At 37.2% G+C, this 14330-nt stretch overlaps 1 protein-coding gene across 1 annotated transcript in view; it reads right to left on the bottom strand.

Annotated features, from left to right (window-relative positions):
* FSIP2 (fibrous sheath interacting protein 2) overlaps window positions 1-14330 on the bottom strand; it is a 130617-nt gene that overhangs the window by 60206 nt on the left and 56081 nt on the right. Inside the window, exon 14 of the mRNA XM_068544819.1 lies at window positions 13836-13893. Within this exon, the coding sequence (XP_068400920.1) occupies window positions 13836-13893 (58 nt within the window). The remainder of the gene's footprint in view (window positions 1-13835; window positions 13894-14330) is intronic.

Here is a 14330-nt window from a genome sequence, read left to right on the forward strand (position 1 = left end):
AGGAAAAACACTCTGACATAAATCAGAGCAAGATTTTTTTTGTCCCACCTCCTAGAGTAATGGAAATAAAAACAAAAATAAACAAATGGGACCAATTAATCCTAAAAGCTTTTTCACAGCAAAGGAAACCATAAACAAGACAAAAAGACAACCCTCAGAATGGGAGAAAATATTTGCAAATGAAACAACTAACAAAGGATTAATCTCCAAAATATACAAACAGCTCAATATCAAAAAAACCCAAACAACCAAATCCAAAAATGGGCAGAAGATCTAAATAGACATTTCTCCAAAGAAGACATACAGATGGCCTGGAGGCACATAGAAAGCTGCTCAACATCACAATTATTAGAGAAATACAAATCAAAACTATAATGAGGTATTACCTCACACCGGCCAGAATGGACATCATCAAAAAATCTACGAACAACAAATGCTGGAGAGGGTGTGAAGAAAAGGGAACCCTCTTGCACTGTTGGTGGGAATGTAAACTGATACAGCCACTATGGAGAACAGTATAGAGGTTCCTTAAAAAAACTAAAAATAGAACTACCATATGACCCAGCAATCCCACTACTGGGCATAAACCCTGAGAAAACCATAATTCAAAATGAGACATGTACCCCAGTGTTCATAGCAGCATGATTTACAATAACCAGGACATGGAAACAACCTAAATGTCTACTGACAGATGAATGGATAAAGAAAATGTAGTACATATATACAATGGAATATTACTCAAACATAGAAAGGAACAAAATTGGGTCATTTGTAGAGATGTGGATGGACCTAGAGTGTGTCATACAGAGTGAAGTCAGAAAGAGAAAAACAAATATTGTATGTTAATGCATTATGTGGAATTGAGAAAAATGGTACAGATGAAACCTATTTGCAGGGCAGGGATAGAGATGAAGACATAGAGAAAGCAGGTGTGGACACGGGGGGAAGGGGAGGGTGGGCTGAATTGGGAGATTAGGCTTGACATAAATATACTACCATGTGTAAAATAGATAGCTAGTGGGAACCTGCTGTAGAGCACAGGGAGCTCAGCTCAGTGCTCTGTGATGACCTAGATAGGTGGGAGGGGTGGTGGGTGGGAGGGAGGTCCGAGAGGGAGTGGATATATGCATACATATAGCTGATTCACTTCATTGTACAGCAGGAACTAGCACACTGTCAAGCAATTATGCTCCAATTAAAAAAAAAGATTACATAAATAAATAAATAAATAAATAACCTAGGGGTAGTAGAAAGCATGTAGAAGGTACTCAATTAAGATCCACTGACCAATGAAGGCTTATTAATGAACAGACTCCAGTGGAACTTTTCTGAAATAAAACAATGAGTAAATTAGTATCACCCACATTCAGTGCCCTCTGTGTCTTCAGGTCAACAAGCCAAGCCCTGGGGACACAAATATGAACAAGATGTAGTCCCTGATCTTAAGGAGTGTACAGACTTGTGGGGACACAGATGTGTAGACAACTGTAATATTTACAAAACACATGGACATGTCTTATCTCATTTACATCATGAGAACCCAAGGTAGCTGGTATAACATGTGACTTTATACTCAATGTTTAGAAGAGAAACTGAGGTTAAGTGAGTTGTCCAAGATCACTCCAGTAGTACGTGGAGTTGTAACAAGAACCCAGTTCTGCTGACTCCAAACCAAGGGCTCTTTCTGCTGCACGCTAATGTTCTAGTATAACATGCTTATTTCCCAGTGCCAGTGACGCTGGAGAAATCCAGCTCATGAAAAGCATTGATATCTAGTGAGTGAGAGGCAGGCATTGATGGCATCAAGGAAGGCAGGCTTTGAAAAGCACCTGTGAATAGTTAAATATTTTTCTTCTCATTAGCTATAATTTTTCAAATACCAAAAAGAATTTGAGGTTACTTTTGACAAAGCATGATACCATATATATATTTTTATGTTTAAAAGAACAAAGTAATGAACGGAAATAGAGATGAAATCCCTGTGTCAGAAAATTGAGGGTAAGAATAGGTGGGCATAACTCTTAGCTCTGAGCTTCCTGAGAGACAAAGCAAACTGGGAAGTGACAAGGTTCTTGTATACAAAAGGAGGCGGACTAATTTTAATTTTAGCATATATTATCACCATTTGTCCTCTGATTTCTGAATCACACAGCAAAAATCAGTATTCTTATAGAAAACATTGATTTGAAAGTATAGCATTTTACCAATAAAAAAAGTGAATTTGTTATATTTGTAAATTCTGTGGGTTGATCAGAAGATTTGGAAATTTGGTAACAACATACTCAATAGCACATGATTGCCAACATTAATGGTTTGGTCTGTTCTGTAAAGGAAAGTGGGAGAATTGGCATCCAGTTTAGAAGGATCATGCAGCAGAGTATCGGAAATGTAATGGGGCTAGGGGGGTGGGAAAAAGATTGCCCTCTTCATAAACAGTACACATTTCAAGTTCTTAACTGAGTGAACTATAGCCAAAATGGCACATCAAACACAAGATGACATTCACCAGCTATGAGGATATTTCATCATTCATTCACTCATTCCACAAACAGTTACTGAGTGCCCAGAGTGGGCATTCAAGCCCTGTCCTTAAGGATGAAGACAGAGCAGTGAACAACACAGACAAAAATGCCTGCCTTCGCCAAGCTTTCATGAGGCAAAGCCTAGCATGTAGCACAAATGAAAGATGGATGTGTACTTTGTCTGTGAGAGAGCTGGAGTTCCCACAGTCACACTGGCATCCAAATGAGACATCCTAAAAAGGCTACAGCCCTGTGTTACTGCAGACTGAAACACATGCTTGGTTTTTGTCACAGAACTATCTAGAGCCTAGGGGCAGCTAGGAAGGGAGGTGCAAACACCGATCCTAACTGCCGTAAAACAGGGCTGAAGAGTAGGTCCCACCTTTTGAAGCTCACAACGGATGGAGGGTGGGCCAACCTTCCCACTGCAGAAGGAGCCAACAAGCACCTCCTTCAGTTTAAGGAAAAGGTCCTCTCCTGCTATAAAAATGGCTTTAAGAAGCAGCTGGGCGGGCGGGGGTGGGGGAAGCTACAGCAGCCACAGAAGCTGTTAGACAAGGTTAAAAAAAAAAAAAAAAAAAAAAATATATATATATATATATTTATATATATATATATATATATATATATATATATATATATATATATATATATATATATATATATATATATGGTTTTTAAGACCCATGCATGCATTTATTCAACTAATATTTATTAAATCCTCACTACATATGCAAAAAGCACCGTGGTAGGAACTAGGGAAAGAGAGAGGGGAGTGGGTGGAGACATGGTTCCTGCCCTCATGTCTCTTACCTTCTAGAAAGAGAGTCAGACATTGAACAACTAATCAATTAATTAATTAAAAGTAGAACATCTACTAGGAAGAACGATTGGAGTCTATAAGAACTTTAAAAGGGCAAATTAACCTAGTGCCAAAGATAACAGAAACCCTTTACACAATCCCACTCACTTTCTCACTCTCTCCTCTCCCTCTCCTCCATTCCGTCCCCTTCCCCATCCCTCCTCTCTCAGACACACATGCACACACACTTGTGTGCACACAGGTGCATACACAGGCACACATAGCTATGATGTAATCAGGCACCTCTTTGTCTTCCTTTAAAAGAGACAACTTTTGAGCTATAAATACTAAAGATATTCATTCTGGCTCTTAGGCCAACAGGCTGCAACCCTGGCGAAACCATGCCAAAATTCCTACTCTGAGTTAAGCTGCAGTCAGGTCTAGATGAAAAAAGGAACGTTTCAACTGATTACGTCTTCATATGTTTCCTAGATATTTGAGTTTATGGTTGTGCTTGTCCTTCTTGATACTTAATTAGAATGTACAGGCCTCAGATATGAGCTTGCAGGAGACAGACAGTGTTCAAAATGAAAATGACAGCTTTCCATTGGCTTGTGTGCTGTTCTATAGCAGCTCACTGTCAGGTGTTGAAGTTAAGCTAAACTACATAAGAACAGAAGATGTAAAAGCTAAAGTTGAAAAATTAAAACTTAGAGTCTACATATACTGAACTTTGGCTATTCAATTATAAAGTCAAATTGGAAAAAAAGCATAAGAAAAACAAGTAAGGAACAGAATTTTGGACAAAGCACTGAGCTGGGCAGATTTTAAAACTTTCCAATTAAGTTATATAACTACAAAATATTTGTGGTAGATAAAAATTAGAAAATACAGGTATATAGACAGAGATAAAAATACAGCCATATTTAATTACCAAAGCACTGTCCATAAAATGACTATATCAAAGTATTTAACCAATTCTTTATTATTGGGCATTTATGCTTTTGCCTAATCTTTATTAACACAAATGTTTTGATGAACACCTTTATATATGCATTTCTGCACATCTCTCATTATTTTCTTATAACAAATTCTTAGAAGTGGAATTTCTTAGCTGGGCAGTATTCAGATGTTTAAAATCAGAATTAAAGCAACAGCCAACTTTAGAAAAAAGAAATCACAAGTAACACAATAACAGTGGGGGACTTTCACACTCTACTTTCACCAATGGGCAGTTCATCCAGAGAGAAAATCAATAAGGAAACACAGGCTTTAAATGACACATTAAACCAGATAGACTTAATTGATATTTATAGGACATTCCATCCAAAAGCAGCAGAATACACATTCTTCTTAAGTGCATATGGAACATTCTCCAGGATAGACAATATGTGGGGCCACAAAGTGAGCCTTGCTAAATTTAAGAAAATTGAAACCATATCAAGCGTCTTTTCCAACTATAACTCTATGAGATTAGAAATTGACTACAAGAAAAAAAAAATTATAAAAAGCACAAGCAAGTAGGCTAAAAAATATGTTACTAAAGGACCAAGGGATCACTGAAGAAATCAAAGAGGAAATCAAAACATACTGACAGTTATTGGAGATTGGTTCAAGATGGCGGAGTGGAAGGACGTGCTCTCAACTCGCTCTTGCGAGAGCACCGGAATCACAACTAACTGCTGAACAATCATCAACAAGAAGGCACTAGAACTCACCAAAAAAGATACCCCACATCCAAAGACATAGGAGAAGCTGCAATGAGATGGTAGGAGTGGTGCAATCATAATAATATCAAATCCCATAGCCGCTGGGTGGGTGACTCACAAACTGGAGAAATCTTATACCACAGAAGTCCACCAACTGGAGTGAAGGTTCTGAGCCCCATGGCAGGCTTCCCAACCTGGGGGTCCGGCAACAGGAGGAGGAATTCCCAGAGAATCAGACTTTGAAGGCTAGTGGGATTTGGTTGCAGGACTTTGACAGGACTTGGGGAAACAGAGACTCCACTCTTGGAGGGCACACACAAAGTAGTGTGTGCATCAGGACCCAGGGGAAGGAGCAGTGACCCCATAGGAGACTGAACCAGACCTACCTGCTAGTGTTGGAGGGTCTCCTGTAGAGGTGGGGGGTGGCTGTGGCTCACCGCAGGGACAAGGACACTGGCAGCAGAAGTTCTGGTAAGTACTCCTTGGTGTGAGCCCTCCCAGAGTTGGCCATTAGCCCCACCAAAGACCCAGGTAGGCTCCAGTGCTGGGTCACCTCAAGCCAAACAGAGAGGGAACCCAGGCCCACCCATCAGCATACAAGCAGATTAAAGTTTTACTGAGCTCTGCCCACCTGAGCAACAGCCAGCTCTACCCACCACCAGTCCCTCCCATCAGGAAACTTGCACAAGCCTCATAGCCTAATCCACCAGAGGGCAGACAGCAGAAGCAAGAAGAACTACAATCCTGCAGCCTATGGAACAAAAACCACATTCACAGAAAGATAGACAAGATGAAAAGGCAGAGGGCTAGTACCAGATGAAGGAACAAGATAAAACCCCAGAAAAACAACTAAATGAAGTGGAGATAGGCAACCTTTCAGAAAATGAATTCAGAATAATGATAGTGAAGATGATCCAGGACCTCAGAAAAAGAATGGAGGCAAAGATCCAGAAGATGCAAGAAATGTTTAGTGAAGACCTAGAAGAATGAAAGAACAAACACCTAGAAGAAGTAAAGAACAAACAGAGATGAACAATACAATACTTGAAATGAAAAATACACTAGAAGGAATCAATAGCAGAATAACTGAGGCAGAAGAATGGATAAGTGACCTGGAAGACAGAATGGTGTGATTCACTGCCACAGAACAGAATAAAGGAAAAAGAATGAAAAGAAATGAAGACAGCCTAAGAGACCTCTGGGACAACATTAAATGCAACAACATTCACATTATAGGGGTCCCAGGAGGAGAAGAGAGAGAGAAAGGACCCGAGAAAACATTTGAAGAGACTAAAGTTGAAAATGTCCCTAACATGGGAAAGAAAATAGCCACCCAAGTCCAGGAAGCGCAGAGAGTACCAGGCAGGGTAAACCCAAGGAGAAACACATCAAGACACATATTGATCAAACTGACAAAAATTAAAGACAAAAATTATTCAACAAGGGAAAAATGAGAAATAAAATACAAGGGAAATCCCATAAGGTTAACAGCTGATTTCTCAGCAGAAACTCTACAAGCCAGAAGGGCATGGCATGATATATTTAAAGTGATGAAAGGGAAGAACCTAAACCAAGATTAGTCTACCCAGCAGGATCTCATTCAGATTTGAGAGAGAAATCAAAAGCTTTACAGACAAGCAAAAGCTAAGAGAAGTCAGCACCACTAAACCAGCTCTACAACAAATGCTAAAGGAACTTCTCTAAGTGGGAAACATAAGAGAAGAAAAGGACCTAAAAAAACAGACCCAAAACAATTAAGAAAATGGTAATGGGAACATACATATCAATAATTACCTTAAAAGTGAATGGATTAAATGCTCCAACCAAAAGACACAGGCTCACTGAATGGATACAAAAACAAGACCCATATGTATGCTGTTTACAAGAGACCCACTTCAGACCTAGGGACACATACAAACTGAAAATAAGGGGATGGAAAAAGATATTCCATGCAAATGTAAATCAAAAGAAAGCTGGAGTAGCAATACTCATATCAGGTAAAATACACTTTAAAATAAATTCTGTTACAAGAGACAAGGAAGGACACTACATAATGATCAAGAGATCAATCCAAGAAAAAGATATAACAATTATAAATATATATGCACCCAACATAGGAGCACCTCAATACATAAGGCAAATGCTAAAAGCTATAAAAGAGGAAATCGACAGTAACACAATAAGAGTGAGGGACTTTGACACCTCCCTTACACCAATGGACAGATCATCCAGACAGAGAATTAATGAGAATGTACAAGCTTTAAATGAAACAATAGACCAGATAGATTTAATTGATATTTATAGGACATTCCATCCAAAAACAGCAGATTACACTTTCTGCTCAAGTGCACACGGAACATTCTCCAGGATAAATCATACTTTGGGTCACAAATCAAGCCTCGGTAAATTTAAGAAACTTGAAACCATATCAAGCACCTTTTCCAACCACAACACTATGAGATTAGAAATCTTTTATGGGGAAAAAAATGTAAAAAACACAAACACATGGAGGCTAAACAATACGTTACTAAATAACCAAGAGATCACTGAAGAAATCAAAGAGGAAATCAAAAAATACCTAGAGAAAATGACAATGAAAACATGATGATCCAAAACCTATGGAATGCAGCAAAAGCAGTTCTAAGAAGGAAGTTTATAGCAATACAATCCTATCTCAAGAAACAAGAAAAGTCTCAAATAAACAATCTAACCTTACATCTAATGGAACTAGAGAAAAAAGAACAAAGAAAACCCAAAGTTCGTAGAAGAATTCATAAAGATCAGAGCAGAAATAAATGAAATAGAAAAAAAGAAAACAGTAGCAAGATCAATAAAACTAAAAGTTGGTCCTTTGAGAAGATAAACAAAATTGGTAAACCTTTAGCCAGACTCATCAAGAAAAAGAGGGAGAGGACTCAATAAAATTAGAAATGAAAAAGAACAGGTTACAACAGACATTGCAGAAATACAAAGCATCATAAGAGACTACTACAAGCAACTCTATGCCAATAAAATGGACAACCTGGAAGAAATGGACAAACTGTTAGAAAGGTATAACCTTCCAAGACTGAACCAGGAAGAAATAGAAAATATGAACAGACCAATCACAAGTAATGAAATTGAAACTGTGATTAAAAATCTTCCAACAAACAAAAGCCCAGGACCAGATGGCTTCACAGGCGAATTCTATCAAACATTTAAAGAAGAGCTAAAACCAATCCTTCTCAAACTCTTCCAGAAAACTGCAGAGGAAAGAACATTCTCAAACTCATTCTACAAGGCCACCATCACCCTGATACGAAAAGCAGACAAAGATATCACAAAAAAAGAAAATTCCAGACCAATATCACTGATGAATATAGATACAAAAATATTCAACAAAATACTAGCAAACAGAATCCAACAATACATTAAAAGAATCATACACCATGATCAAGCTGGATTCATCCCAGGGATGCAAGGATTCTTCAATACATGCAAAACAATGTAATACGCCATATTGAAAATTGAAGATTAAAACCATAGGATCATCTGATAGATGCAAAAAAGCTTTTGAAAAATTCAACACCCATTTATGATAAAAACTCTCCATAAAGTGGGCATAGAGGGACCCTACCTCAACATAATAAAGGCCATATATGACAAACCCACAGCAAACATCATTCTCAATGGTGAAAAGCTGACAGCATTCCCTCTAAGGTCAGGAACAAGACAAGGATGCCCACTCTCGCCACTATTATTCAACATAGTTTTGGAAGTCCTAGCCACGACAATCAGAGAAGAAAAAGAAATAAAAGGAATACAAATTGGAAAAGAAGTAGTAAAACTGTCACTCTTTGCAGATGACATGATACTATACATAGAGAATCCTAAAGATGCCACCAGAAAACTACTAGAGCTAATCAATGAATTTGGTAAAGTTTCAGGATACAAAATTAATGCACAGAAATCTCTTGCATTCCTGTACACTAACAACAAAAGATCAGAAAAAGAAATTAAGGAAACAATCCCATTCACCATTGCAACAAAAATAATAAAATACCTAGGAATAAACCTACCTAAGGAAGTAAAAGACCTGTACTCAGAAAACTATAAGACACTGATGAAAGAAATCAAAGATGACAGAAACAGACGGTGAGAGATATACCATGTTCTTGGATTAGAAGAATCAATATTGTGAAAATGACTATACTACAAAAAGCAATCTACAGATTCAATGCAATCCCTGTCAAAGTACCAATGGCATTTTTTACAGAACTAGAACAAAAAATACTAAAATTTGTGTGGAGACACAAAAGACCCCAAATAGCCAAAGCGGTCTTGAGGGAAAAAAACGGAGCTGAAGGAATCAGACTCCCTGACTTCAGACAATACTACAAAGCTACAGTAATCAAGACAGAATGGTACTGGCACAAAAACAGAAATATAGATCAATGGAATCGGATAGAAAGCCCACAGATAAACCCATGTATCTATGGTCACCTAATCTATGACAAAGGAGGCAAGGATATACATGGAAAAGACAGTCTCTTCAATAAGTGGTGCTGGTAAAACTGGACAGCTACATGTAAAAGAATAAAATTAGAAAACTCCCTAACAACATTCACAAAAATAAACTCAAAACCGATTAAAGACCTAAATGTAAGACGGGACATTATAAAACTCTTAGAGTAAAACATAGAAAGAACACTCTTTGATAGATCACAGCAAGATCTTTTTTGACTCACCTCTTAGAGTAATGGAAATAAAAACAAAAATAAACAAATGGGACCTAATGAATCTTAAAAGCTTTTGCAAAGCAAAGGAAACTATAAACAAGACGAAAAGACAGCCCTTAGAATGGGAGAAATTATTTGCAAATGAATCAACGGACAAAGGATTAATCTCCAAAATATATAAACAGCTCATGCAGCTCAATGTTAAAAAAACAAATAACCCAATCCAAAAATGGGCAGAAGACCTAAATAGACATTTCTCCAAAGAAGACATACAGATGGCCAAGAAGCCCATGAAAAGATGCTCAACATTTTTGCTAATTATTAGAGAAATGCAAATCAAAACTACAATCCAGTATCACCTATACTGGTCAGAATGGCCATCATCAAAAAGTCTACAAACAGGGAATTCCCTGGCTTTCCAGTGGTTAGGAGTTTGTGGTTCCACTGCAGGGCGCCTGGGTTCGATCCCTGTTTGGGGAACTAGAATCCCACAAGCTGTGCAGCACAGCCAAAGAAAAATGTCTACAAACAATAAATGCTGGAGAGGGTGTGGAAAAAAGGGAACCCTCCTACACTGTTGGTGGGAATATAAACTGGTACAACCACTATGGAGAACAATGGAGGTTCCTTAAAAAACTAAAAATACAACTACCATATTATCTAGCAATCCCACTCCTGGACATGTATCCAGAGAAAACCATACTTCAAAAAGATACATGCTCCCCAATGTTCATTGCAGCACTACTTATAGTAGCCAAGACATAGAAGCAACCTAAATGTCCATTGACAGAGGAATGGATAAAGAAGATGTGGTACATATATACAATGGGATATTACTCGGCCACAAAAAAGAATGAAATAATGCCACAAGATGGACCAACCTAGAGATTATCATACCAAGTGAAGTAAGTCAGACAAAGACAAATATCATATGATATCACTTATATGTGGAGTCTAAAAAATGATAGAAATGAACTTATTTACAGAACAGAAACAGACTCACAGACTTTGAAAACAAACTTCTGGTTACCAAAGGGGAAATGGGGCGGGAGGGATAAATTCAGAGTTTGGGATTAACATATACACACTACTATATATAAAATAGATAATTAAGAGGGCCTACTGTATAGGACAGGGAACTCTACTCAATATTCTATAATAACCTATATGGGAAAAAAATCTGAAAAAGAATAGATATATGTATATGTATAACTGAATCACTTTGCTGTACACCTGAAACTAACACTGTAAATCCACTATACTCCAATATAAAATACAAATTTTTTAAATAAATAAAATAAATAAATTAAATTAAAAATTTCCCAAAGTCTAAAATTCAGTTACAAGAAACAGCAAGACAGAGAATTATATCCTATATCTTGGCAGAAAATGAAAACCTCCCTGGTTTCAGCTCAGACATGAGCTTTGTAGCAACAGTCCATACTCAGACTAGTACCTTTTGCAATATGGAACCTGGAGCCTGAAAGGTGATGTCAGTGACGTGTTTTTATATTTTGGCCTCCTTTATTTTTTCAGGATCTGTTTTCTTAGGTCAACCTAAGCACAGTTTTTTTTTTTTTCTTTTTTATATTCTGCAACCTAACTCTCCCATATTCATTTTTCTATTCTCTTCACATTATACTGTAGGCACCAAATGGAACTCAAGGAGTCCATTGTATTAACTGATACCTGTACCTGACTCCAACAGACTTTCTGCCTCAAAGGCATGCAGAAATATCCAAACAAAGAGAAAAGACCTAAGAATAAAAATAATCAAATAACTGGGAAAACTTCAAAGAAGACCACTAGAAAACAACTGTGATAACCAGATAAAGGTTGACATCAGTGGAAATGGCAGAGTAAAGAGCTCTGAAAATTTACTCCTTCTTAAAAGCAATAGGTAAACTAGCAAATTTTTTTTTCATTATTTTATAGTAAATGGTTTTCATAGTCAATTTTTTTCAGTTTTCAGAACTCTGAAAATTAACCAAAGGCTTTCAGCATTCCAGAGAGTGTTTACTCAAGAAAAATAGCTAATCTAGGTAAGAACGGTGAGCTTTGTGGTGTTTTAACTTGTCCTATTTCCATCCTCTTTCTCACCAAGAGGGTATCTTTGAAAAAGAACAGCTCACAATCACAGTGGCATAGGTTTCTTCCTTGTGGTATCTGCCCAGTATCTAGCATTATGCTTTGAACATAAATAAATTCCCATTTAAAATCATTTGGATTTGGGCCTACTCACTCTAACACAAAATGAAGCCTTTGTGCAGGCCACTAATGGACTTCTAGAACTGGTTCCTAGTTTCTTGCCATCAATTTTTCTTATATATTTCTGCTGGAGTTATCCATCATGTATGCTCATTTGACCATACCATTCCCCTTCCAAAACATCAGAGTATTGCCCAATAAGTAAACTATAAATTTCTGACCACAGTATGAAAGGAGCAAGCAGACTTACTGTCTTCTTCACTCTGTTACTTCCTACGTCTTCCATCCCAATAATATAAATATATTCATTATCTAAGTGTAATACGTAATTATTGAAACTGTTTATACCCACTGCTATCATACTTGCTTTGTCTTCATTCTCTTGGTCTTGAATTTCCATGTCTATTTTACAAATGTTTCTGTCTTTTGTATTAACATTAGAAAAAATAGAACTAATCAATAGACGAAAGAGAGGGAGAGATAGGGTGGATGGTAGAATACATGTAATGATTCCACAGTAAAGTCTTACGAAATCTGGAATTAAATCAGAATGAGAAGAATGTGAATGTGTATGATGGGCAGAGTCAGACCAGAAAGTATTGTTAGCTGTGTTTTGTTTGTATTCTGACAGGATGTTAGGCTGGTTGGCTGCAACTAAAAGTATTTTTCCCTGTCAATTTGGGAGGGCGTGGTGAAGAATCTCCAGGTAATACACAGAGTTACTCATCTTACCGAGCTAAGATTTTTAATGAAAAAGTATCCAAAGTATTTGCTATGGAAGATCCAAGTGACTCTGTAGTTCTATAATGTTGGGTGGAGAAAAATAAAGAGGCAGCACTCAAGACTTTATTATGATCTTCCTCTAACCACTTCTATAAAGAGGCAGGTATTTATATTTAATAAACATTTATTAAATGACTAAAATAAAAATGGCCGTTTTGTACAAATGATCACCATTCTTCCACCTTGTTCTATTTCTTTAAACCAGACTAGTCCAGTTTCCTTCTTTCTGCATCTATTATAGTGCTGTGTATCCTATGAACTCTCAGTAAGTCAGTTAAACTGATGTTCATCAGTCCTAAAGTCAAGATCCTTCCTCCAAGAAAGCTTGGTCTGAATATGTCAACAGCATTTACCACCATATACCACTTAACTCTATCCAACCATTTTCATAGGAATTTGAGGTTTGTAAAGTCTTTCCTGGACCTCAGTTGAGTTATTGATTTTTTTTAAAAAAGGCGACGGTGTTGGGTCTAAAATGATAGTCTCTCTGCTCTAAAGTTGAGAAAGCCATATATAGACACCAACAGAAATAGGCTGCCACCAGTTTGAGGAATAAAAATCCCTCAGGCTCCCCAAATTTCTTCTCCAGAGACTTGCAAGTTCCATCATTAGAGATTATTATTTTGGATTATATGGCAAATACACTTTAGGATAGGAATGACTAATTAAAAATTTAAAAAGTAAAACTAATCTAAACTAATCTGTCCTTAGGAAGCCAGTAATCTCAAAAGGTTTAAGGAATGGTAAATGTTTCAAAGGGAAGAAAGGCAAAGAGACAAGTCCAGATCCTGGAAAGCTACCTGAAGAGGAGAAGACATGGTTGGATATCTTGAAAGTGGCATGAAGACTCTGAATATAGGGCAAGTGTAGAAGCACAGCGGGGTAAGGAAATAAGGAAGAACATTAACTTTGTCTACTTTACAACTTAAGCTTAGTGAGGAGAATTTGCAAAAGACAAACGTTTCACTAAATCTAAGTAGAAGTACAAGAATGGAGGATCCCATTAATTATTTGCTTTTTAATATGACCCACATACTTATTAGAATATTAATTTATCATTTATCATTATACATTAATTTTCTTAGATACTTACGTATTTGAGAAAACACAAGGAGGGAAAATACCCTGGACTGTGGCAGGAGCCCGAGGTCCTATTTACCAGAAAAAGAAAATAATTAGTTTGCATCCTTCCCCAACAACTTGTAAAATGATAATATCCTCTAATAGTTCTTTATTCTCTATTGTCACAGTCTTGTTTAAAAGCCTCCAGAGACTCTCGACAATGAAGTCTAAATTTCTTTGCAAGGCATAAAATATACCATACAATCTGATGTTCTTATCTATCTCTCTAGTGTCTTCTCTGGCTAGTCTTCCATGTGTATTCTATGGATCAGAGGCACAAAATAACTTATTTCCTAAATGTATCATCTTTCCCATGCCTCTGGGCCCTTGTTTTTGCCATTTCCTTTGTCTGGAGCACCCTATGCCCTCTTTTAACTTCTTATCTTTTAGGTCTCAGTCAGCTTGTGTTAACTCTTCTAGAAAGCCTTCCTTGAAACTAAGTAAATATTCTTCTCTAGTGGTCCTA

This window comes from Eschrichtius robustus, chromosome 5 (assembly GCF_028021215.1).
Source record: "Eschrichtius robustus isolate mEscRob2 chromosome 5, mEscRob2.pri, whole genome shotgun sequence".
Classification (NCBI taxonomy): Eukaryota; Metazoa; Chordata; class Mammalia; order Artiodactyla; family Eschrichtiidae; genus Eschrichtius; species Eschrichtius robustus.